The 23,450-nt window shown below is 42.9% G+C and overlaps 1 protein-coding gene across 2 annotated transcripts in view; it reads right to left on the bottom strand.

Moving 5' to 3' along the window:
- Positions 1–3,439: 3,439 nt before the first annotated feature.
- Positions 3,440–23,450, bottom strand: part of CGAS (cyclic GMP-AMP synthase) — a 32,587-nt gene continuing 12,576 nt past the window's right edge. The window contains exons 3-5 of one of the 2 annotated variants that reach the window (XM_011737410.2): positions 20,888–21,124; positions 8,173–8,275; positions 3,440–5,319 (exon numbers count right to left, since the gene is read on the bottom strand). In XM_011737410.2, coding sequence (XP_011735712.2) covers positions 4,968–5,319; positions 8,173–8,275; positions 20,888–21,124 — 692 coding nt within the window. In that variant the 3' untranslated portion in view covers positions 3,440–4,967. The remainder of the gene's footprint in view (positions 5,320–8,172; positions 8,276–20,887; positions 21,125–23,450) is intronic. The other variant, XM_071096851.1, reaches the window with a different exon arrangement.

Raw genomic sequence — 23,450 nt, 5'->3', positions numbered from 1 at the left:
TGCACTCCAGCCTGGACGACAGAGCGAGACTCCATCTCAAAAAAAAAAAAAAAAAAAGAAAACCTGAAGAGTACTTGTACCCAAATTGGATTGTGTTTTAATGGACAATGGCTGTATTTTCCCCATGTCAAAAGAATCCTAATGAAAGCAGCTGTTTTATAAGTTCCTAGGGGTCTAGTTGTCCAGAATCCCCAAGGATAAGATGCTCCCTATAAGAGTAGAACCTTAACCTCACTCAGTGACATTGTAGGAGCCTCTAGCTGTGGAATTTCTTAGGAACTCAAACTTTCAAAAGCATCTAGAGAGTCAAAGCTGGGGGAAAAAGAGCACATAGAAATAATAAAATTTTTAGGCCAGGCGCAGTGGCTCACGCCTGTAATCCTAGCACTTTGGAAGGCCGAGGCAGTTGGATTACAAGATCAAGCGTTCAAGACCAGCCTGGCCAATATAGTGAAACCCCATCTCTACTGAAGATACAAAAAATTAGCCAGCGTGGTGGCAGGCGCCTGTAATCCCAGCTATTTGGGAGGCTAAGGCAAGAGAATCGCTTGAACCCGGGAGGCGGAGGTTGCAGTGAGCCAAGATCACGCCACTGCATTCCAGCCTGGGTGACAGAGCAAGACGCCATCTCAAAAATAATAATAATAAATTTTTTATCATTTTTAATTAATTAATTTTGAGATGTAGTTTCGCTCTTGTTGCCCAGGCTGGAGTGCAATGGCACGATTTCGGCTCACTGCAACCTCTGCCTCCCAGGTTAAAGCAATTCTCCTGCCTCAGCCTTCCTGAGTAGCTAGGATTACAGGCATGTGCCACCATATCCAGCCAATTTTGTATTTTTAGTAGAGATAGGGTTTCTCCATGTTGATCACGCTGGTCTTGAACTCCTGATATTAGGTGATCTGCCCGCCTTAGCCTCCCAGTGTGCTGGAATTACAGGCGTGGGCCACGGCACCCGGCCACAAAATTTATTTTTTATAGTCTACTAATAAATGCTGTTGTACTTTGGCATGATCCATCATATAACTATCATTTTTTGGTTTTATTCTGTTTTGGTTTGGTTTTTGCCAACTGTATTCATATTTACAAAAAAATAAATCATTTTATTTTAAAAAAAAGTAGTCCTGAACCCTTCCACTCTTCATTTTCCACTCCCAAGATGTAACCTTTTCATCTTTTAGCCATTAATAACTTGCTTATACTGCAGTTTCTTGGTTTTAAAACTTTGACATCTACTGACTTCCCACTATGAGAGATTAATTCAGTTTTTGCATACCTGCGACAGTCGGGCCCTCAGGGTTGTCCTGTGGCCCCCCAACTCCTGAAGTTCACATCTATGTAGTAAAGAATTTAACTTAACCCAAAGAAAAGTCTCACCTTTGCCCTTGGCTTCTGAAAGGTAATGGCTAAACTCTTGGAATGTGCCAGAAAGTATAAAAATGTGATTTATGGTGGGGTCTTTGGGTCATGGTATCAGCTTATACTTGTTGCCCTCCAGAGGAGCTGGAGACTGAAGTTAGACATATAGCCAGCCAACCATGAGCGGCAGTAAGAACTCTGGACATAGCTCAGGTGAACTTCCCTGGCTGGCAATATTCTGTGTGTATTGGTACACATTGATGCCAAGAGAATAACATGTCCATGACTCCACCAAAAGACAACGGAAAGTGCTGTGTTTGGTACTCTCCTAAACTCTGCCTTATGCACTTCTTTGGCTGATTTAAACTTGCATGCTTACCATATAATAAACTGCAACCATGAGCGTAGTGGTTTCAGTGAGTTCTGTGCGTCCTTCATCAAACCTCAGGGCGGTTTTAGGAATCCCTTGAAATTGCAATTGTTGACAGAAATGAGGGTGTTCTTATGGGAACTGTTTTCCCCCTAACTATATCGCTGGCACCTGAGACAACAAAAACACCCTTGAGCGATTCCTCTCCCCTTGGGTATGAGTGGGACCTCTGACTTGCTTCTAATCAATAGAACACAGTACAGGCAATGGCTGTCCATAATTATGTATATGTAATTGTGTTAAACAAGTTTGTAGCACTCCTCTTGCTGGAGTACCTCCCTTGCTGGCTTTGAAGAATCGAGCTACCGTTGTGGGCTGCCTGTGTTGGGAGGCTCACATGGTAAGGAACTGAAGACAGCTTCTACGAACTGAGGGCAACCTCTGGTTGACCGCAAGAAACTGAAGCCCTCAGTCCTACAAATGTAAGAAACTAAATTCTGCCAACAAAAATGGATCCAGGCCGGGCGCGGTGGCTCAAGCCTGTAATCCCAGCACTTTGGGAGGCCGAGGCGGGTGGATCACGAGGTCAGGAGATCGAGACCATCCTGGCTAACATGGTGAAACCCCGTCTCTACTAAAAATACAAAAAACTAGCCGGGCGTGGTGGCGGGCGCCTGTAGTCCCAGCTACTCAGGAGGCTGAGGCGGGAGAATGGCGTGAACCCGGGAGGCGGAGCTAGCAGTGAGCCCAGATCGCGCCACTGCACTCCAGCCTGGGCGACACAGCGAGACTCCATCTCAAAAAAAAAAAAAAAAAAAAAAAAAAGGATCCTTCTCCAGTCAAGCCTCAGATGAGGCTACAGCGCTGGCTGACATCTTAATGATAGCCTTGAGAGACTCTGAGCAGAGCCACACCCAGAACTTGGCCCATTGAAAATGTGAGATAATATATATGTGTTGTTTTAAGCCTCTAAGGTTGCGGTTGTTACACAGGAAACTAATGTAATCCCCCTACCACTATCACCATACAAGCACTAAGCCTATTGTCCTATCCTAACCACAGAGTGGGTAATCATAATTTCTTTTTTTCTTTTCACATTAAAAAATTTAAAAAAATTTTTTTAAAGTCAGACAACAGTCCATAACTTCAATAAGATTAATAGTCAATGGTTACATTATGAGGACTTTGTCAATACTTACAGCTGAGCAATATTCTCATATCAGACTTTTCTTTCACGCATTCATTTTTTTTACAGAGTTAATCATTGCTTAGATTGGCTGGGCGCGGTGGCTCACGCCTGTAATCCCAGCACTTTGGGAAGTTGAGATGGGTGGATCACCCGAGGTCAGGAGTTGGAGACCAAGCTGACAACATGGTGAAACTCCGTCTCTACTAAAAATACAAAAAAAATTAGCCGGGAGTGGTGGTGTACAATTCTAGTCCCAGCTACTTGGGAGGCTGAGGCAGGAGAATTGCTTGAATCCAGAAGTGGGAGATTACAGTGAGCCAAGATCATGCCACTGCACTCCAGCCTGGGCGACAGAGCGAGACTCTGTCTCCAAAAAAAAAAAAAAAAAATTGCTTAGATTATTTTATTTGCATAGTGTTCTATTTATCATTAATTGTCCCCAAAACTCTTCAAATGTCTAATGTTTCTCTTAGTATGTTCAAATGCAATAGGTTGTTAAACAAGATGTATAAAGCAAAAACTATAACAAATTCAACTCCAATTTATTCTCAAAGGCTTGAATAAGAAAAAAATATCAACTCCATTAAAATTTTAAAATCTTTACAATAAACAAAACAATACAAAACAAAAAACCTTGTTTACTAAAAGACACCAAAAAAGGTGCAGACAACCCACATGCAGAAGTGATTTGTTACACAGACAACAAATGAAAGATAAGTACCCCAAAAATATTAAGAACTTCTACAAAACAATGAGAGGAATACTAACCAACAAGAAAATGTGCAAAATATATGAACAGGAAAAATTTAACAAACAGCAGTTGCCTGTAGGCTGAATGCTACCTAAAAATAAAAAAAAAGTGTTACTGAAAGTAAAAATAAATAGATAACAGAAAATAAATTAGGTTTTACATTTAGTCACATATATTAAAATAAAGTATCTTATGTTTTCTTATAAGATTATGTATTTCGGCCTGGCGAAGGGGCTCACACCGGTAATCCCAGCACTTTGGGAGGCCAAGGCAGGTGGATCACGAGGTCAGGAGATCGAGATCATCCTGGCTAACAAGGTGAAACCCAGTCTCTACTAAAAATACTAAAAAAAATGAGCCCGGTGTGGTGGCAGGCACCAATAGTCCCAGCTACTCAGGAGGCTGAGGCAGGAGAATGGCGTGAACCCAGGAGGCAGAGCTTGCAGTGAGCCGAGATCATGCCACTGGACTCCAGCCTGGGCAACAGAGTGAGACTCTGTCTCAAAAAAAAAAAAAAAAAAAAAAAAAAAAAAGATTATGTATTGCCTGGCCAGGCACGGTGGAGAGCTGTTTTTCAGTAAGTACTTGATGAATTTAATTAAGGCAATATGTACTTTATCTTTTTTTATTCCAATCTGAAAATGTCATTTATTTATTTGCCTGCATGATAAAGCAAGCATGGTAATGTTTTTAGATTTCAAATACTCCTTTTGCTTCTTATTCCTTGAGTAATCTTTTTCCTAGGATAGTCAATCCTTTATACTGATTAGAGTTTATTACAACAAACTGAAAACTGAATAATTATTTACATTCATTTTAGTCAATTATTGCTGTGACAAATTTCAAACATTCCAATTATTACAGTCACTCTAATTTTTTGTTATTTTGTTGCTTTTTAAAAAATTGTTTTAATAATTTCCTATTTTTTTTTCTTATTTATTTATTTTTTGAGAGGGAGTCTCGCTGTGTCACCCAGGATGGACTGCAGTGGTGCCATCTTGACTCACTGCAAACTCCACCTCCTGAGTTCAAGTGATTCTCATGTCTCAGCCTCCCAAGTAGCTGGGATTACAGGTATGCAACACCATGCCCAGCTAATTTTTATATTTTTAGTAGAGACGGAGTTTCACCATGTTGGCCAGGCTGGTCTCAAACTCCTGACCTCAAGTGGCCTTGGCCTTCAAAGTGCTGGGATTACAGGTGTAAGCCACAGCGCCTGGCCTCTTTTTAAAGTTTTCTTGTATTCTCCAGGATTTAGGGTCACTCTAAAAATACAATCTCTTTCTAAAAATACAATTTCAAAATTCACCAAAAACTGGAAACTCATTGTTTCTTTCATATTCAATTTGCTTTGACAGAAATTCTTTACTTGTTTTGTCAATTAAGTTGCTAGAGAATAGATTGAATCCAGGAATAAAATAATTCTTAAGTTGTTCTGTCCTGAGGCACTCAAGAAAGTATGTCACGCAGTTATCAAAGCAGAGGCCCAGGTCTTTGGGGTCCCACTGACTGTCTTGAGGGTTCTCGGTACATAGGTGAAAGAAGGCAGTTTTCACATGATAAGAAGAGAATTTATCCAGATGTTTTTTGTCTTTAAACTTTTCTTTCAGCTGTTCTAAAAGGTATTTCATTAGTTTTAAACAATCTTTCCTGTTGAATAAAAAAGGAAAACAGTTATTTTTACTTATTTACATTCAACAAAGGATTTTAGGCATCTCATAGCAAAAACATAAACAACAAAGATATATAATAACATAAATATAGGCCGGGCGTGGTGACACACGCCTGTAATCCCAGCACTTTGGGAGGCTGAGGCAGGGGGATCACCAAAGGTCAGGAATATGAGACCAGCCTAATATGGTGAAACCCCTTCTCTACTAAAAATACAAAATTAGCTGGGCTTGGTGGTGCACGCCTGTAATCCCAGCTACTCTGGAGGCCGAGGCATGAGAATCACTTGAAGCCAGGACGGGGAGGTTGCAGTGAGCCAAGATCCCATCATTGTACTCCAGCCTGGGCAACAAGAGCGAAACTCCGTTTCAAAAAACAAAAACAAAAACAAAAACAAAGGCCGGGCGCGGTGGCTCACGCCTGTCATCCCAGTACTTTGGGAGGTCAGGCGAGCGGATTAGCCAGGCGTGGTGGTGGGTGCCTGTGGTCCCAGGTACTCGGGAGGCTGAGGCAGGAGAATGGCGTGAACCCGGGAGGCGGAGCTTGCAGTGAGCTGAGATTGCACCACTGCACTCCAGCCTGGGCGACAGAGTGAGACTCTGTAACACCACCACCACCAACAACAACAAAAAAAGCCGGGCGTGGTGGCTCATGCCTGTAATCCCAGCACTTTGGGAGGCCTAGGCGAGCAGATCACGAGGTCAAGACTTCGAGATCAGCCTGGCCAATATGGTGAAACCCCATCTCCACTAAAAATACAAAAATTAGCCAGGCGTGGTGGCATGCATCTATAATCCCAGCTACTCGGGAGGCTGAGGCAGGAGAATTGCTTGAACCCAGGAGGCGGAGGTTGCAGTGAGCCGAGACCGTGCCACTGCACTCCAGCCTGGGCAACAAGTGAGACTCCATCTAAAAAAATAATAATAATAAAATAAAATAAATAACATAAATATAATAACAGTCACACTAAAATCTGATTATGTTTTCAAATATATGGTTTGAAGTTTCAAAAACACATTTTTCCCTCCCTTACCCATTCTTAGCTTAAATATATTCTATCAATTTCTTCAACTGTATAAAGCTAACAGATATTTATACTATTTTTTTTTTTTTTGAGACAGGGTCTTGCTGTGTCACCCAGGCTGGGGTGCAGTGATGCAATCTCGGCTCACTGCAACCTCTGACCCTCCCCTTACCCCCCTCAAGCGATCCAAAATCTTGTTTTGTTATAAAATTATTTTACTTTATTGAACTGCAAAATTAATATAACTTTTTTCTTTTTTAAAATCCACTGATTATATCACAGAATTATTTACATTATTAAGCATACCATAGATAATCTGCTGTTTCATCATTCAGTAGTTGATAAAATGTACTATTTATGAAACTAGCCTTATCAACAATATTTCTTTTTCTTTTTCTTTTTTTTTTTGAGACAGAATCTCGCTCTGTTGCCCAGACTGGAGTGCAGTGGCATGATCTCAGCTCACCATAACCTCTGCCTACTGGGTTCAAGCAATTCTCATGCCTCAAACTCCTAAGTAGCTGGGATTACAGGCGCACGCCACCTCGCCCGGCTAATTTTTGCATTCTTGTAGAGACAGGGTTTCACCATCTTGGCCAGGCTGGTCTCAAACTCCTGACCTCAGGTGATCTACCTGCCTCAGCCTCCCAAAGTGCTGGATTTACAGGTGTGAGCCACCACGCCTGGCCAATACTGGCCAACCTTAGGAACTCAAATGAACAATTCCTTTTCAATTTTAGTTATTTATGGTGTGTATGCCATCACACAAAAAAAATGGTGGGGTGCAGTGTCTCATCCCTGTAATCCCAAGACTTTGGGAGGCCAAGGTGGGAAGATTACTTGAACCCAGGAGTTGGTGGCCAGCCTGCCTGGGCAACGAAGGGAGACCACCATCTCTACCAATAAAAAAAAAAATTTTTTTGAGACACTTTGTGTCTCTATGTCACCCAGGCTGCAGTACAGTGGCACGATCATGGCTCACTGCAGCCTTGGTTTTCTGGGCTCAAGCGATTCTCCCACCTCAGCCTTCCAAGTAGCTGGGACCACAGGCACCAGTCACCATGCCTGGCTAATTTTTAAATTTTTTATGGAGGTGGGGTCTCACCATGTTGCTAGGCTGGCATTACAGGTGTGAGCCAACAGGCCCTCTACAAAACTTTTTTTAAAATTAGCCGAGCATGGTGGCATGTACCTGTAGTCTCAGCTACTTGGGGGGCTGAGGTAGGATGATTGCTTGAGCCTAGGAGATCGAGGCTGTGGTGAGCCATGATTGTGCCACTGCACTCCAGTCTGGGTGACAGAGTGAAAGTCTGTCCCAGAAAAAAAAAAAAAAAAATTACTCACGTAGTGTTGTTTTCAGTTTGGCCAGTCAATCCCTAGCCGTCAACACAACCCAACTATCCCAAAGTAAGCCCAGTAACCAATAAGAACGATCCTTTGGCCTCCTAAAATTATATGGCATTAATATCCATTACTTTTAAACAAGCAGAATACTAAGACCCATCGAATTGTCATACCTAGTGTTCATACCCTCTCACTCTGTCCTACTGATACATCTATACAAAAACACATTCATCTGATCCAGGGTTCAGAACTACTATTCCCTGGCCTTGCTTTCTAACAACATCCCTTCCTTGGCCCTTTGGATCTAGCTTCTCTGGTTTCATACTGACACTCCCCAGCTCAACCCAATCCTGCCCTGCCCCCCAGACCCAACCCAGCTCAGGTCTTCAGGTTTGAGGTATGGAGTTAACAAATAATTCAGCATACCATAGATAACCTGTCATTTAACAAAATAAGGCTGTTACCTGCAACATTTCATTTCTTTGTTTTCACAGCACGTTTTAGATTTTCCATGATTGCTCAAAATTTCCTTTTCGATGTGAGAGAAGGATAGCCGCCATGTTTCCTCTTAATTTCAAAAAGAAAAACAGAAAAGCACTTTACCCAAAGCATCCATATCTAAACAATATTTAAGTGATTTCCCTCATGAAAATATTTTGGGGCTGCGCATGGTGGCTTACGCCTGTAATCCCAGCACTTTGGGAGGCCGAGGAGGCTGAGGTCGGGAGTTCGAGACCAGCCTGATCAACATGGAAAAACCCCATCTCTACTAAAAATACAAAAAAAATTATCCAGGCATGGTGGTGCGTGCCTGTAATCCCAGCTATTCGGGAGGCTGAGGAAGGAGAACTGCTTGAACCTGGGAGGCGGAGGCTGCAGTGAGCCAAGATCGCACCATTGCACTCCAGCCTGGGCAACAAGAGCAAAACTCCATCAAAAAAAAAAAAAAAAAGTAAAAGAAAATATTCTAGAAAAATCCTAGGAGTGAATCAAAAGAAGTGAACAGATAAATAATTACATATAAAAATAAGTACACTAAGACAAAAAATGGGCCTAACTTTAAAAAAAAGGAAGTCACATTTTAATATAGTTAGCAATAGTAAGATGTATTACCTTTTATATATTGCTAAATTCCCTTTGTTAAATATTTTTTTTTGTTGTTGTTGTTGAGACAGAGTCTTGCTTTGTCGCCCAGACTGGAGTGCAGTGGCCGGATCTCAGCTCACTGCAAGCTCCGCCTCCCGGGTTCACGCCATTCTCCTGCCTCAGCCTCCCGAGTAGCTGGGACTACAGACGCCCACCACCTCGCCCGGTTAGGTTTTTGTATTTTTTAGTAGAGACGGGGTTTCACGTGTTAGCCAGGATGGTCTCGATCTCCTGACCTTGTGATCCGCCCGTCTCGGCCTCCCAAAGTGCTGGGATTACAGGCTTGAGCCACCGCGCCCGGCCCAAATATTTTGTTTTAATAATAATTTGAATCAATTTATTCACTTTTTCTGTACCATCCTTACAGGTTTTAGTATTAATACAAAATGAATTGAGGATCATTTCCTTTCTTCTTATTCATGAGAGTTTGTGTAAATATAGAATGATTTTGGCCAGGCGCGGTGGCTCACGCCTGTAATCCCAGCACTTTGGGAGGCTGAGGCAGGCGGATCACGAGGTTGGGAGATCGAGACCATCCTGGCTAACAAGATGAAACCCCGCCTCTACTAAAAATACGAAAAATTAGCCGGGCATGGTGGCTGGCGCCTGTAATCCCAGCTACTTGGGAGGCTGAGGCAGGAGAATGGCGAACCCGGGAGGCAGAGTTTGCAGTGAGCTGAGATCGTGCCACTGCACTCCAGTCTGGGTGACAGAGCAAGACTCCGTCTCCAAAAAGAAAAAAAAAGATTTCTCCCCGAGTCTTACCATGGCTAGCTCTTTTATGCTCTGAACATCCTGTTACTTAGTGGTTTTATACTAGTAATGTAAAAGTGGTTTATAATCTGCAGGATTTTCCAGAAAAATCAATCAATATAATCTGTCACATTAATAGAACAGAGGAGAAACACGTGATTGTCTCGATAGATGAAGAAAATGAAGCTATTAAAATCCTATAGTCATTCATCATTAAAAAAACTCCTCTTAGCAATTTAGGTCTAGAGGGACACTTGATTCAATAAAAGGTAGATTTTAGAAAACTATAGCAACAATCATTATGTGAGGTAAAAAGTTGGAGAGAGAAATCAGAAAAAAGGCAAAACTTCTGCTATCTCTATTTCTGTTCAACATGCACTGGGTGTCATAGCAAGCACAGTAAGGGAAGGAAAAACAGGGTTACACACTGGAAAGGGAGAAACAAAGCCATCATTATTAATAGATGATATAATTGCATATATAGGAAATACAAAAGAGTCTACAGTGCTGGGCATGGTGGCTCACACCTATAATCCCAGCACTTCAGGAGGCTGAGACAGGAGACCAGCCTGACCAACATGGTGAAACATTGTATCTACTAAAAATACAAAGATTAGCCGGTGTGGTGGCCTGTGCCTACACATACCACATGTATGTATGTATTTGTATACAGTCCCAGCTACTTGGGAGGCTGAGGCAGGAGAATCCTTTGAACCCGGAATGCTGAGGTTGCAGTGAGTAAAGATCATGCCACTGCACTCCAGCCTGGGCAACAGAGCGAGACTCCATCTCAAAAAAGAAAGAAAAAGAAAAAAGAAAAAAAAATCTATAAATAAATTCACCAAATCAATTAAAAGAGTTACCAAGATTGTGGATATGAAAATCAAAGGTATTTTGATACACGACAGTAAACAAAAAATGAAATTTTGAGGGAGATGTTTCTTACAATAGTATAAAAACTAGCAAGTAGGCCGGGTGCAGTGGCTCATGCCTGTAATCCCAGCACTGTGGGAGGCCGAGGTGAGCAGATCAACTGAGGTATGGGGTTCAAGAGCAGCCTGGCAAACATGGCAAAACCCCGTCTCTACTAAAAATACAAAAATTAGCCGGGCATTGTGGCACACAACTGTAATCCCAGCTACTCAGGAGGCTGAGGCAGGGGAATCGCTTGAATCCGGGTGGCGGAGGTTGCTGTGAGCCGAGATCACTCCATTGCACTCCAGTCTGAATGACAGAGTGAGACTCAATTTCAAAAAACAAAAACAAAAAACACGTAGCAATTACCTTCTAGATCTAACTGCTAATGAAATACGGATGAGGTCAGACGCAGTGGCTCACTCCTGTAATCCCAGCACTTTGGGAGGCTGAGGCGGTGGATCACCTGAGGTCAGGAGTTCGAGATCAGTCAGACCAACATAGTGAAACCCTATCTCTACGAAAAATACGAACATTAGCTGGGCATGGTGGTGCAAGCCTGTAATCCTAGCTACTCTGGAGGCCAAGGCAGGAGAATCACTTGAACCTGGGAGGTGGAGGTTGTAGTTAGCCGAGATTGGGTGATTACACTCCAGTCTGGGCAACAAGAGTGAAACTCCCTCTCAAAAAAAAAAAAAAAAAAAAAAAAAAAAAGAAATATAGATGAAAGCAGAACATGCTAAATGACACTTCTAGAATGCACTCTGCAAAATCCTCTCTTTGGGAAACTCTACAGGAAAAATAACCTGTTTCTTCAATGAGTAAATTGAGTACATTTTATTCAATGAATAAAAAAGGTATGAGAGAGGAAGTTATGAGTTGAAAGAGATTTAAAAGACATATTGGTTAGTCACAAGGTATGAACCTTATTTGAATCCTGATCCAAACAGGCAAACTGAACAAAAAAAATGTATGACACTTACAAGACAGGTGGAAATTTTAATACCGAATAGAGTTTGATATTAGGGAATTATTACCTTTTCTTTTTTTCTTTTTTTTGAGACAAGATCTCCCTGTCACCCAGGCTGGAGTGCGTGAACACAGCTCACTGAAACCTCAACTTCCCAGCCTCAAGCAATCTTCCCATGTCAGCCTTTCCATAGCTGGGACCAGAAGCATAGCCATCATGGCTGGCTACTTTTTAGATTTTTTGTAGAGACGGGGTCTCTCCACCTTGCCCAGGCTGATCTTGAACTCCTGGACTCCAGCAATCCTCCCACTTCCCAAAGTGCTGGAATTACAGGTGTGAGCCACTGTGCCCAGCCAATATAAGAAAATTATTATTTGTGCATTTATTTTTATTTTTGAGATGGAGTCTTGCTCTGTTGCCCAGGCTGGAGTGCAGTGACGCCATCTCAGCTCACTGCAACCTCCGCCTTCTGGGTTCAAGTGATTCTCCTGTCTCAGTCTCCCGAGTAGCTGGGATTACAGGCATGCGCCACCATGCCCGGCTAATTTTGTATTCTTAGTAGAGATGGGGTTTCACCATGTTGGCCGGTCTCGCACTCCTGATCTCGGGTGATCCACCCGCCTTGGCCTCCCAAAGTGCTTAGATTACAGGTGTGAGCCACCGCTCCCAGTCATTTATTATTTTTTTAAGACAAGGTTTCCCTTTGTCACCCAGGCTGGAGTGCAGTGGCATGATCTCGGCTCACAGCAGCCTCAACCTCCTAGGCTCAAGTGATTCTCCCACCTCAGCCCCCCAGATAGCTGGGACAACAGGTGCATATTACCATACCCAGATAATTTATTTTGTATTTTTTGAAGAGACGATTTTGCCACATGGCCCAGGCTTGAACTCCTAGGCTCAAGTGATCCACCCATCTCAGCCTCTCAAAATGCTGGTATTTATTACAAGCATGAGCAACCACTCCCAGCCCAGTCTCCTATGGTACTGGTTTAAAATTTTCATAATAAAAAGTTTTGGCCAGGCGCAGTGGCTCACACCTGTTATCCCAGCACTCTGGGAGACTGAGGTGAGCAGATCACCTGAGGTCAGGAGTTTGAGAGCAGCCTGGACAACATGGTGAAACCCTATCTCTACTAAAAATACAAAAATTATCCAGCCATGGTGGTGGGCCCTGTAATCCCAGCTACTCAGGAGGCAGAGGCAGGAGAATCGCTTGAATCCTGGAGGCGGAGGGTGCAGTGAGCCGAGATCGCATCACTGCACTCCAGCCTGGGTGACAGAGCGAGACTCCATCTCAAAATAAATAGATAAATAAAACGTTTTAAAATAGATCAATTACCTATGAATAAATTAGCAAAAGATATACAAAACCTCTGCAGAGAAAATGCTAATGAGTGAAGCTGGGCAGTATTAGAGGAGATCTAAACAAGTGGATTGGGAGACTCAATATTGTTAGCATATCAACTCTCTCCCATGTTTACTTATTTCTTTTTTAATAGAGACAGTGTCTTGTTCTGTTACCCAGGCTGGAGTGCAGTGGCAAGATCATAGCTCACGGTCACCTCAAACTCCTGAGCTTCAGTGATTCTCTTGCATAACTAAGACTACAAGCTACAAGTGCACACCACCATACCTGGCGAATTTTTAAAAAAGTTTTTATAGAGATGAAGACTCACAACCCTCTATAAAAACTTTTATAGAGAGTTTTTTTAATTTCAATTTTTCTTTTGAGATGGAGTATCTCTCTGTCGAAAGGCTGGAGTGCAATGGCGAGATCTCGGCCCACTGCAACCTCTGCCTTCCGGGTTCAAGCAATTCTCCCGCCTCAGCCTCCCAAGTAGCTAGGACTACAGGCGTGCGCCACCATGCCCAGCTAATTTTTGTATTTTTAGTAGAGATGGGGTTTCACCATGTTGGCCAGGCTGGTCTCGATCTCTTGACTTCATAATCCACCCACCTCAGCCTCCCAAAGTGCTGGGATTACAGGCGTGAGTCACCTCGCCTGGGTGGAGTTTTTACAGAGTGTTGTCCAAGATGGTCTTGAACTCCTCAGCTCAAGCAACTCTCCTTCCTCAGCCTTCTGAAGTGCTGGAATGACAGGCATAAGCCATCATTCCTGGCCCCAAATTTATCTATAGATTCAACATTATCTCAATCAAAATTCCAAAAAGTATTTTGTGGAATCTGACAAGCTGATTTCAAAATTTATACGAGAATGTAAAGGATCAAGATTCTCTAAAACACCCTTGGAGAAAAACAAAGTGGTGGAACTTACCCTAAAAGATATTGAGACTAATTATAAAGCTACATTATGTGCAACATGGTACAAAGATAGACAAAGATTTTAATGGGACAGAATAAAGAGTTCAGGGATAGCTACCCAATACGGTTTGCCCTTTGTATCCAAGGGTTTCACACCTGAGAATTCAACCAACCATGGATTGAAACCCACAGATATGGAGGGCCAACTGTATTACATCACTTTATGTAAGGGATTTGAGCATCTGTGGACTTTGGTGTCTGCAGGGTACCCTGGAGCCAATCCTGAGGGTCAACTGTATATGACTGTAAAGAAAGGTGGTATGTACCCTTGATAAAATGCGATAAGGATGGCACTTTGCCTCTGTGACCTTCCTTCCCCAAATCCAATAGCTCTGATATAATAATAAGAAACAATGCCGGGCGCAGTGGCTCACGCCTGTAATCCCAGCACTTTGGGAGGCCGAGGCGGGCGGATCACAAGGTCAGGAGATCGAGACCACGGTGAAACCCCGTTTCTACTAAAAATACAAAAAATTAGCCGGGCGCGGTGGCGGGCGCCTGTAGTCCCAGCTACTCAGGAGGCTGAGGCAGGAGAATGGCGTGAACCCCGGAGGCGGAGCTTGCAGTGAGCCGAGATTGCGCCACTGCACTCCAGCCTGGGCGACAGAGCGAGACTCTGTCTCAAAAAATAATAATAATAATAATAATAAGAAGAAGAAGAAGAAGAAGAAGAAACATAATAAATCTCAAGTAAAGGACATTCTACAAAATACCTAATTAGTACTCCTCAAAACTGTTAAAACCAAAAAACTGTCACAGTCAAGAGTAGCTTAAGAAGACATGACAACTAAATGCAATATGGTATCCTAAATGGGATCTTGGAATAGTAAAAGGACATTAAGAAAAACTAAGGAAATCTGGATAAGGTATAGACCTTTTTTTTTTTTTTTTTTTTTGTGAGATGGAATCTCTCTCTATCACCTAGACTGGAGTGCAGTGGCATGATCTTGGCTCACTGCAACCTCCACCCCCCGAGTTCAAGTGATTCTCCTATCTCAGCCTCCCAAGTAGCTGGGACTAAGGCATATGCCATCTTGCCTGGCTAATTTTTGTATTTTTTTAGTAGAGATGGGGTTTCACCATGTTGGCCAGGGTGGTTTCGAACTCATGATTTCAGGTGATCTGCCCATCTCGGCCTCCCAAAGTGCTGGGATTACAGGCATGACCCACTGTGCCCAGCGGATATAGCCCTTAGCTAACAATAATGTATCAATATTGGTTTATTAATTGTATAAATATATTAATGTGAAATATTAATAATAGGAAAATGGGGGTGCTGCAGTGGCACGTGTCTGTAGTCCCGGTTACTTGATCCGGTGAGGCGGGAGGATCACTGAGCTCAGTTCGAGACCAGCATGGGCAATACAGTGAAACTCTGCCCTACTACCTCCCCAACAAAAAACCCCAGGGGAATGGGTATGGGGTTATACAGGAACTCTCTGTCCTATCTTCACAATTTTTCTGTAAATGTAAAACTTGCTAAAACCAAAAGTTTATTTTTAAATAAACTACATTGAGATATCCTTTCTCACTTTTTGGACTACTGGCAAGAATTTCAGTTGGCAAAAAGTTTAACAAGTCAGTGAGGTTGAGGGTGAAGCAGGTACTCCTGATACATTGCTGTGGAAAAGCAAATTGGAATGATGCCTATGGAGATCTGGGAAATGCCTAGCAATATTACATAAGGATTTACTCTTTGACTAGCTGCAAAAATAGACTTTAAAAAGGAATGGGTATTATCTCTATAGAGAGGTATGGAGTGAGCTCGAAAATATCTCGTTAAAAGTAAAAACGTGTTATATCTGAGAGCAGGGCTTCTATAAAATTAAAAAAAATAAACCAAATTAATTAAATTAAAAAGAAGAATGTATGGCCTGGCTGTGATGGCTCATGCCTATAATCCCAGCACTTTAGGAGGCCACAGTGGGAGGACTGCTTGAGGCCAGGAGTTTGAGACCAGCCTGGGCAACACAGCGAGACTCTGTGTCTACTTTAAAAAAAAAAAAAAAAGGGCCGGGCGCGGTGGCTCAAGCCTGTAATCCCAGCACTTTGGGAGGCCGAGACGGGCAGATCACAAGGTCAGGAGATCGAGACCATCCTGGCTAACACGGTGAAACCCCGTCTCTACTAAAATATACAAAAAACTAGCCGGGCGAGGTGGCGGGCGCCTGTAGTCCCAGCTACTCGGGAGGCTGAGGCAGGAGAATGGCGTGAACCCGGGAGGCGGAGCTTGCAGTGAGCTGAGATCCGGCCACTGCACTCCAGCCTGGGAGGCAGAGCAAGACTCCGTCTCAAAAAAAAAAAAAAAAAAAAAAAAAAAAAAAAAAAAAAAAGGTGTACCTTTTATTTTAAAAAGGGGGTGGCATACAAATATATTTTATATACATATAAATTAGTATATTATCTAATATTTACATGTTTAATCTGCCTTTTTCAATACTAGTATTATTACCAATAATACACTTATAAAAAACAGCTTATAATTTTTTTGCAGTTTTTTGTTCTTAAGATAAAAGGACAGTCAAAATACCAAGTTTTAAACCCACTCGAAAAAATATCCAGCTGGGCACAGTGTCGTGCACCTGTAATCTCAGCTACTTGGGAGGTGGGAAGCTGAGACGGGAGGATCACTTGAACCCAGGAGTTCGGCTCCAAGCAGAACAACCCTAACTCCTGGGCTCAATGATCCTCCTGCCTCAGCCTCCCAAAGGTTGAGGAAACTAGGACTATAAGCACATGCCACTGCACCCCCATTTCCCTATTATTAACATCCCATATTCATAAAATACATTGGTACAATAAACCAGTATTGATACATTATTGTTAACTAAAGTTTATACTTTATCCAGATTTCCTTAGATTTTACCTGATGTCTTTATCTTAAAAATATGTATTAAATATATTTATATCAATATATATTTACATAAGTATTTATATGTAATATGTATAATTTATATGCAATATGCCTTACATAATATAAAACATTGTATATAATTTATATTATATACTGTATACACATTTATATGCTACTCCCTTTTTAAAATAAAAGGCACAACTTTTTCTTTGTTTTTGAGACAGGGTCTCACTCTGTCGCCCAGGTTGGAGTGCAGTGGCACCATCTTGGCTCACTGCAGCCTCAAACTCCAGGGCTCAAGTGATTCCCCCCCCCCATCAGCCTCTTGAATAGTTGGGACTACAGGCATGCACCACCACACTTGGCTAATTTTTGTATTTTAGTAGTGACAGACTTTCACCATGTTGCCCACGCTGGTCTCGAACTCCTGAGCTCAAGTGATCCACCTGCTTCAGCCTCCCAAAGTACTGGGATTATAGGTTTGAGCCATTACATGACTGAGTGAGAGAGAGAGAATATATTTACTTACACTTTTAAAACCGGAAGGCTAGGCGCGGTGGCTCATGCCTATAATCTCAGTACTTTGGGAGGCCAAGGTGAGTGGACCACCTGAGGTCAGGAGTTCAAGACCAGCCTGGCCAATGTGGTGAAACCTCACCTCTACTAAAAACACAAAAATTAGCCAGGCATGGTGGTGCACACCTGTAATCTCATCTACTCTGGGAGGCTGAGGCAGGAGAATCACTTAAACCTGGGAAGAAGAGACTGCAGCGAGCCAAGATCACCCCACTGCACTCCAGCCTGGGCAACAGAAAGAGACTCCATCTCGAAATAAATAAATAAATAAATAAATAAAATTTAAAAACCATGGAAGGGTAAACTAAAAACAATTAGAAAGGTTTCTAATCAGGGAAGGAGAGAAGAGCATGGAGAGGACATGAACAGAAGATGTTTCTCTAATTGTACCTTTTTCCACAGCTTTGACTGTAGAACCATGTATATACTTTATAAATGTATGAAACAAATTAAATCAAAATTTAAAAACCAGTATCTAAAAACAGATAACATAATGAAACAAGTTAATTTGCCTACGTTGAGTTAAACTGTCCAGAGACATTTTTTTTTTTTTTTGGTGGGTGGGGTATAGAGGACGTCTTGCTATGTTACCCAGGATGGAGTGCAGTGGCATGATCATAGCTCACTACGGCCCTGAACCCCTGGGCTCAAGCAATCCTCCTGCCTCAACTTCCTGAGTAGCTGAGACTACAGGCATGGGTCACTGCACCTGGCTGAACATTTTTTTGAGTGGGTTAAAAATCTCAAATTTTACTGTCCTCTTATCTTAAGAACAAAAAAACTGCAAGTAAATCATAAACTGTTTTTTAAATAAATTATATCCTTGGTAATAAAACTGGTATTTTGAAACAGGTAGATTTTTATTTTTATTTTTATTTTTATTTTTTTTTTTGAGACGGAGTCTCGCTCTGTCACCCAGGCTGGAGTGCTGTGGCCGGATCTCAGCTCACTGCAAGCTCCGCCTCCCGGGTTCACGCCATTCTCCTGCCTCAGCCTCCTGAGTAGCTGGGACTACAGGCGCCTGCCACCTCACCTGGCTAGTTTTTTTGTATTTTTTAGTAGAGACAGGGTTTCACCGTGTTAGCCAGGATGGTCTCGATCTCCTGACCTCGTGATCCGCCCGTCTCGGCCTCCCAAAGTGCTGGGATTACAGGCTTGAGCCACCGCGCCCGGCCAGATTTTTAAAATTTGAAATTTTTAATAAAAAATCAATAAAAACAAGGCCAGGCATGGTGGCTCATGCCTGTAATCCCAGCACTTTGGGAGATGGAGATGGGTGGATCACCTGAAGTCAGGAGTTCGAGATCAGCCTGGCCAACATGGTGAAACCCAGTCTCTACTAAAAATACAAAAAAGTAGCTGGGCATGGTGGCACGCACCTGTAGTGCCAGCTACTTGAGATACTGAGGTGGGAGAATCGTTTGAACCCAGGAGGTGGAGGTTGCAGTGAGCTGAGATTGCACCACTGCACTCCAGCCTGGGCGACACAGCGAGATTGTCTCAAAAAATAAACAAATAAAAATAAATAAAAACAAAAACATAATATTTTTAAAAATATAATTTGTGAGACCAGGGAATTTCTAGTAGAATGTATAGAGAAAGAAAAGATACAGCAGGTGTTATAAGTGTCTCCAATCTAGTACAAGTATTTTCACTAAGTCCCTCTGTTCACATACACTCACACACGTACACAGAAGCAGAGTTTTGTCTAATTATACATAATCTGGAATGATGGGAGATGCAGAACAGCCAAGGGTAACAGAAAGCAGAAGTGAAGCTAAGCATCCAGCACCAGCCTTCACTTTCTTTCATCTTAATGGAAGAATGCAAAGAACTCCCTAACCATGGCCGGGCATGGTGGCTCACGCCTGTAATCCCAGCACTTTGGGAGTCTGAGGCGGGTGGATCACAAGGTAAAGAGATGGAGACCATCCCGGCCAACATGGTGAAATCCTGTCTCTACTAAAAATACAAAAATTATTCTGGCATGGTGGCATGCGCCTGTAGTCCCAGCTACTCGGGAGTTTGAGGCAGGAGAATCGCTTGAACCTGGGAGGTGGTGGTTGCAGTGAGCCGAGATCACGCCACTGCACTCCAGCCTGGGCGACAAAGCAAGAATCCGTCTAAAAAAAGAAAAAGAAAAACAAAACAAAACAAAAAACCTCACTAGCCACATAGGCCACAGGGCCACCAAAGGACTCTTCTTCATCTCTAAGGTGATTTATCCTCCAGTGTTCCCCAGGACAGTGTGGGGTCAGCAAGAGATGGTATGGGGTCCTGTTGTGATTTCTGTATCACTTACAGTGAAGGTTTCTTGGGGCAGCTATTCTATAAATTGTTCAGTTTACAGAACAACCTCTTTGCAGAAAGCTATAATCATTTTGTAAAAACATGAATAATGATATATGTAAGTTTCCTTCATAAACTATTTTTCTTACAGAAAATGATTCCTATATGTATGCAATATATGAAGTTATGATATGTGTCCACAGAAACACAAACCATTAAACTAAGCATGATTGACTATTTCTGGGCTTTTTTCAGCAATACTCATTTATAACTTGGCTCATTTGTTTTACAGTCCCCTTCAATTTCCCTGGAATCCAGTAGTAGTAGGTGCCAAAAGTCCTACATAAATCTATGGGAGGAAATGAAAATAATCAGCTACTTTCATTTTTTTTTAGACTAAATCACAAGGGAAAAAGCTACTCCCAGGAGTTCGAGACCAGCCTGGCCAACATGGTGAAACCCCGTCTCTACTAAAAATACAAAAAAATAGCCAGGCATGATAGTGTGCGTCTGTAGTCCCAGCTACTTGGGAGAATGAGATAGGAGAATTGCTTTAACCCAGGAGGCAGAGGTTGCAGCGAGCTGAGATTGTGCCACTGTACTTCAGCCTGGGCAACAAGAGCAAAACTCTGTCTCAGAAAAAAAAAAAAAAAAAAAGTTACTTCCTTCTACCTTCAAAAATATCACCATTATAAAGTTTTAGCTGTAGACCAACTCAGTCTGGTTCTTGGAAGTTGAGTTTTATCCAAGAGCATAGCCTGAAAACCCATCCTGATCTGTGAGGCTGAGACACATTGCATAGGAGCAGTGGAATGGGAAGATGAAGGAAAGAGAGAACCAGGGCTGAGAATGAGAGTCTAGACTCTAATGATAATATTAATATGTAATAACATATAACTGGCATGAACAAAACTGGCCACAGAACTGCATGCACATTTTATCATTCCAGAACTTTTCAAGTAGTTTTGCTTAACACAGTGTACAGATGAGCAACTGGGTTTAGAAAGCATCATAACTAGCTCAAAGTCACACAACTACTAGAAGGAGCCTCAGGATTCGGAACCAGGGCAGTCTGACTCCAAGGCCAATACTGCCTTTTTTACTGAAAAAATAAAAATAAACAAAGATAAAATTCAAATGTGGATTGCTAGACATTTTAAAGCTGAGTATTTGATATTAATACTACAACTGTGCCCTTTTCAATTCTGTCTGTCACCAGACTCCCATCTTATAACCTGTTTCGCCTGATGGTCTTGAAATGACAACAGCATTGGGTGGCTGTTGATCTGCTGCCTGTACATATAACATTAACAACTCTTTTACATCTTTAAGTTAACTTTAATATTTAAAATACCTTGGAAACCATTTCCTTCCTTTGCAGGCTTGGGTACAAGGTAAAACGGCTTTAGTCTTAGTTGCTGCCTAACTTTTGCTGAAAGCCAGTTTTTAATGGCCAGGCCTTCTTGGGTGCTGGCAGGCCAGCTAGTTTTTAATTCCAAAGCCAGGGTTATATCCACAGATATTTCTTTATTAATAAGAAGTGTTACAGCAGGGCTCCCTCGTCTTTTCCTCTTCATGATGACATCTGCATCTGGTTGAACATATAAAAGAAAAGAAAGTATTAATCCAATTTTCTCTAGAAATACAGGGGAAATAATATAACTATAATTGAAGATCTCTGGTGTGCTAAGTATAAAGTAAACATTGGTGGTAAAACAGAAACTGGTTCTAAAAGGCAAAATGCTTTACTAAACCAATATTGGCTGGGCGTGATGGCTCACACCTGTAATCACAGCACTTTGGGAGGCCAAGATGGGATGATCACTTGAGGTCAGGGGTTTGAGACCAGCCTGACCAACATGGAGAAACCTCATCTCTACTAAAAATACAAAAATTAGCTGGGCATGGTGGTGAATGCCTGTAATCCCAGCTACTCAGGAGGTTGAGGCATGAGAATCGCTTGAACCCAGGAGGCGGAGGTTGCCGTGAGCCGAGATCACACCACTGCACTCCAGCCTGGTCGACAGATTAAGATTATGTCTCAAAAAAGAAAAACAAAAAAACAAAAAAACCCACACAATAATTACTGATATCTCCCATCAGGAGGCATTGTCAAGATGGTGTGGGGCATCTATGATGAGGGGGTCTCTGTAGACTTTGAGGTTTAAGAGTGCTGTGATTAAATTTTCTTTTCTTTTCTTTTTTTTGAGACGGAGTTTCGCTCTTGTTGTCTTGTTGCCCAGGCTGGAGTGCAATGGCACAATCTTGGCTCACTGCAACTTCTGCCTCCCAGGTTTAAGCAATCCTCCTGCCTCAGCCTCCTGAGTAGCTGGGATTACAGGCATGTGCCAAAGCGCCTCGTTAAATTTTCATTACAAATTATAGATGGCAGAATGGAGGGAAGCCTAGAGAAGAGGCCAGATGGGCAAGAGGGAAGAGACAGGCAGCAAAAAGACCACAGCAACAGCCCGGCACAGAGGCTGGGTGCCATGGCAGCACAAAGGCAGTGAGCATCAAGACACAGGGGAAGAAATGAGAGCAACTAAAGAAGTACAAATCAACATAACTGGTCATGAGTTGAGTATGATGTGAGGAGAAAAGTAGGAGCCTTGGGATGCCATCCCAGGATCTTGGCCTAGGAAGTGACGGATATTGGTTCCATTCCCCAAAACAGAATAAGCAGGAAGAAAAAAGATTGGGCCAAGCTGAACTTAATGAGATACAATGAGCTCTAGATACCTATGGGACACTCAAGTGGGGATGGTTGCTGGGTTGGTGGCTATGGTCAGAAATGTAGATGGCTTTGGGAGTTGGGGGTATATAAGCAGTAAAGACTACTACTCTCAGATAAGACTTCCACAGTGAGGAAGTAGAACACAAAGGAGAAAATACTAGAAAAATCTGCAAACCTGGCCACCTGTTACCCAAATCTGGCCACCTCTCCTGTTACCACTGAGGAAGTAAGTGTCCATCTACCTTACTTTTTTTGAGACAAAGTCTGGCTCTGTAGCCCAGGCTGGATGGAGTACAGTGGTGTGATCTCAGCTCACTGCAACCTCCACTTCCCAGGTTCAAGTGATTCTCCTGCCTCAACCTCCTGAGTAGCTGGGATTACAGGCAAGCACCACCACACCTGGCTAATTTTTGTATTTTTAGTAGAGATGGGGTTTTACCATGTTGGCCAGGCTGGTCTTGAACTCTTTTTCTTTTTTTTTTTTTGAGACGGAGTCTCGCTCTGTCGCCCAGGCTGGAGTACAGTGGCCGGATCTCAGCTCACTGCAAGCTCCGCCTCCCAGGTTCACGCCATTCTCCTGCCTCAGCCTCCCGAGTAGCTGGGACTACAGGCGCCCGCCACCTCGCCCGGCTAATTTTTTTGTATTTTTTAGTAGAGACGGGGTTTCACTGTGCTAGCCAGGATGGTCTCGATCTCCTGACCTCGTGATCCGCCCATCTCGGCCTCCCAAAGTGCTGGGATTACAGGCGTGAGCCACCGTGCCCAGCCTTTTTTTTTTTTGAGATATAATCTTAATCTGTCGCCCAGGCTGGAGCTGCAGTGGCGCGATCTCGGCTCACTGCAAGCTCTGCCTCCTGGGTTCCCGCCATTCTCCTGCCTCAGCCTCCTGAGTAGCTGGGACTACAGGCGCCCGCCACCACACCCGGCTAATTTTTTGTATTTTTAGTAGAGACGGGGTTTCACCGTGGTCTCGATCTCCTGACCCTGTGATCCGCCCGCCTCGGCCTCCCAAAGTGCTGAGATTACAGGCGTGAGCCACTGCGCCCGGCCTGTCTTGAACTCTTGAGCTCAAATGATCTGCCCGCCTTGGCCTCCCAAAGTGTTGGGATTACAGGTGTGAGCCACCATACCTGGCCCTCCATCTACCTTTCAAAGGCCACCTCTGCACATGGTCTCTGGATCC

The sequence above is a fragment of the Macaca nemestrina genome, chromosome 5, assembly GCF_043159975.1.
Source record: "Macaca nemestrina isolate mMacNem1 chromosome 5, mMacNem.hap1, whole genome shotgun sequence".
Lineage (NCBI taxonomy): Eukaryota > Metazoa > Chordata > Mammalia > Primates > Cercopithecidae > Macaca > Macaca nemestrina.
The sequence above is the reverse complement of the archived record's forward strand: the minus strand, read 5'-3'. Positions and strand labels throughout refer to the sequence as shown.